The 4,008-nt window shown below is 24.7% G+C and overlaps 1 protein-coding gene across 1 annotated transcript; it reads right to left on the bottom strand.

Annotated features, from left to right (window-relative positions):
• Nucleotides 1–3,661, bottom strand: PGSY75_1024800 (hypothetical protein; the record flags this gene model as incomplete). The annotated part of the gene is made up of 1 exon (XM_018786020.1): nt 1–3,661. A coding segment is annotated over one exon (3,661 nt), but the record flags the coding sequence as incomplete, so codon positions are not given.
• Between the last annotated feature and the right edge of the window lie 347 nt (nt 3,662–4,008).

Raw genomic sequence — 4,008 nt, 5'->3', positions numbered from 1 at the left:
TTGTTTTTTCATTTGGTTGCACATTTGATTTATTCAAAACATTAAAGGTGCCATCATAGAATGGGTCATTAGGTCCATTATCATCAACATCTTTTGAAACTGTTTGCCCATTTGAATTATTTAAAACATTAAAGGTGCCATCATAAAATGGATCGTTTGGACCATTATCATCAACATCTTTTGAAACTGTTTGCCCATTTGAATTATTTAAAACATTAAAGGTACCATCATAAAATGGATCGTTTGGACCATTATCATCAACATCTTTTGATTGTGAGGTTGTGGTGTTGTCTTTTTCTTCTTCTTCATCATATTCGTCATTTTCATCATTTTCATCATTTTCATCATTTTCATCATATTCATCATTTTCATCTTCCTGTTGGTCTTCCTTTTCTTTTTCTTCTTCATCTGGAACATCTGTACTTTCACTATGATAATCATTCAAATAAGCATGGTCAGCATTATTTTTATTATCAACATGATCTTGGTCTTCACTTTCATTTGGTATTTCTTCCTTGGAGGTTACAATATTATACATTTTTCCACTTGCATATGATTTCATAGCATTTAATCCTTTATTTAATATATCAACTAATAGATATGGATGTATATCTTGTAAGTTCAATAAATTAAATCTTGGATTTTCTAAAACAAAAACATTCAAAGGATATCTATAGGGCGACATATCTTTTTCTGGGATATCCCTCCATAAACCAATACTTTGACATTTACAATTAGCTTGAGCTAAAATAACTTCTTTATATGTATCTTTCATAATATCATCATGTTGTTCATATGATGGTTCAATATAATTCATGTTCTTTAGATGTATGGCTCCACCAAATTCAAACCAACCTCCATACTTATGATGGATTGAAATATTATGATCACATGTGTCTGCAATATTTGGAAAGTCTTCACATCTTAGATGTTTAGTAATACCAGCAATTTCTCCAAGAACGTGTGGATTGAATTTTTTATAATTCGATTTGTCAGTAAGATAATTGTAAAAGGTAGCATATGGGAGGTGTTCAGTTGGCAAATTATTATTATTATCATCATTATTATTATCATCATTATTATTATTATCATCATGATTATCATTGTTGTCATCATTATTATCATCATGATTATCATTGTTGTCATCATTTGGACAATATTTATGTTTCAACTCATCTAATAATTTTTCTATATCTTCCATAATTTCTTTCATTTTATCACAGAAATAATTTTTTTTGGCTAGTTCATAATTTGTACTTTTCATAAAATCATCAACAAAGAAGTTTTTGTTTAATAAGATTAAGAAAATATATCCATAATTATTATTATTATTATTATTATTATTATTATTATTATCAATTAAATAATAATAATCAGCATCATCATTATTTATGTTATTCAAATAATCTTCTTCTGATATAAGAGCAACATCAAAACCTGGATGTTTTCTAACAATATTTTTAATTTTTTCTGGCCATATATTTAATAAAATTTTATAATAATTCTTGTCTTTTATTTGTTTGGTCTGATCATATAAATAGTTATCATCATTGTTCATATTATCATTACTGTTAATATTTCTAACCATACTAGATGAACCTTGAACCAAATTCTTTTCTGTTTCTTCGTGGTGTCCATTTTGATATAATGCATTCATATTATTATTATAAGTCATTATTAATTTAGCTGGATGTGGTAATTCATGTGGTAAAACATTTAATAAATCCCATAAAAATAATTCCACAGAAAATCTCCAAGGTAAAAATGTATTCCTTGGAAAATCTCTCCATAAACCTACTACATAACCACTATGATAATCATCATGTTTTTTATTAACTAATTCTTTAAATTCATGTATCAAATGTTTTGGAATTACTTGTATTTTTTCAACATTAATATTTTTTTCATATATATTACAATTATATCCATTTACAACCATAATACCTAAGAAATGAAACCATCCACCATATAATTTATGCATGCTAACTTTTCTTTTTTCAAAATCTCCTAGATGTATTGTCTGAGTTACTCTAGATAGTTCTCCTAATAAATCCATATCTAATAATCTTCTTGTTGTATCATATGCAAAAGAATCATCTTTAAATAAATATTGATATTGATAATTTCTAAAAAAAAACTTCTTCTTCAAATTACGTATGATGTAATTCATTACAAAAGTAAATTTTCTTTTTACAGACAAATATTTATTATTTGAATATATAAGATCTTGAAAAAAAAATTTATTAGCTGTTATTACAAAGATCAAAGTATTTTCTGGTAATTTTATATATGCATATCTCTTTCCATCTACTAATTTATTATATTCACCTACTGTTGTTGGACTAAAATATAATCCATTTCTAAAGGAAAATTCATTCTGTATCTCTTTTCTAAACATATTTATATTATTTATAAATCGAGAATTATTATTCTTTCTAAATATATTAAATAAACTATTCCATGGATTATTTATATTAGATATCATTGGACTATTCTGTTCTTCTTCTTTGTAATATTCTTCATTTCTTTCTTTACCATCTTCTTCAATATTATATATATAATATTCATTTTCATTATTTCTAGATAATTCATCTCTTGGAGAATCTGCTGATATCTTTTTCTTTCCTATCAATATTACATCATTGTTTGTATCTATTTTCTCATTATTCTCTTTATTCACATGATACTCTTCGTCATCTTCTTCTTCATCTTCATCATCATCATCATCTTCATCGTCATCATCATCATCATCATCATCAATAATGTTGTCATCATCATCGTCATCATTATTGTTGTCATCATCATCATTATTGTCATCATCATCATTATTGTTGTCATCATCATCATTATTGTTAACATCATTATTTTTGTCATCACTTGTGCTTAAAACATCTCCTTTATCTTCTTCCTTCATGTCATTCTTGTTCTCCTCTTCTTCACTTTCAAAAACGATTTCCTTGTTCATATTTTCTTCGACTTCTTTCTTTATATTATTCTCAAACACCATGGCATGTGCATGTTCGTTTACATTCAAACTGCCATTTTCTTCTTTTTTGTTAACAGTTATAATATCGCCTTCTTCACTCTTTAAATAATATTCACTGTCTCTTTCTTCATTGTCATCTTTCTTATTGTCTACAACTACGTTTTCATTTGTTTCGTAAGCATTGGTAGCTTGGCTAAAGTGTTTTGAGTTCTCATATGAATTATCATCATAATTCACACGATCGTGTGATGAGTTATCCTCATCAAATGCACTTTCTTCATTTTTTGGGTTTCCTTCATAATACATCTTATCTTCGTTATCAAGATCTTCTTCAATATTAATATCATCCTTTTCTTCGTGATAAAGATTTTCTTCATGTTGAGCGTTATCTTCGTCAGATGCATTTTCATCCTCCTTATTAGAATCATCCAAACTATTTATTTCTTCATTCTCATTATTATCAACATCAATGTTTTTTGTTGTGTCTACATTATCAACAGAATCCTTTCCTCGACTATTGTCATCATTGTTATTGTTTACATAATATTTATAATTATTAATATTATTATTGTCGTATATTATATTATTTAACTTTAATTCTACACGCTCAATATTTAAAAATACAAATAATATAACCAAATTAAAAAAAAATATAATTTTCCTTGGGATTTGCATCTTATATAATAAAATATAATCAAAAAAAATGGTAAAGCATAAAGTATAATAATAATAATAAAAAAAAAAAAAAAAAGAAAAATTAAATATAATATAATTAAATGAGCAAAAAGGGTAAGGAAAAAATTAAATCAAAAAAAAAAAAAAAAAAAAAGGAAATACTAATAAAATAATACATACATATATATATATATATATATATATATATATATATATATATATAATATATATGTATAAGGAAAAAAAAAATAAAAATTCTAATTATATATACACATCTTAAAGAATTCGTAAAAAATATATATATATATATTATTTATATTTATATAAAATATATAATAAAAAATAAT

The sequence above is a fragment of the Plasmodium gaboni genome, chromosome 10 (assembly GCF_001602025.1).
Source record: "Plasmodium gaboni strain SY75 chromosome 10, whole genome shotgun sequence".
Taxonomy (NCBI): domain Eukaryota; phylum Apicomplexa; class Aconoidasida; order Haemosporida; family Plasmodiidae; genus Plasmodium; species Plasmodium gaboni.
The sequence above is the reverse complement of the archived record's forward strand: the minus strand, read 5'-3'. Positions and strand labels throughout refer to the sequence as shown.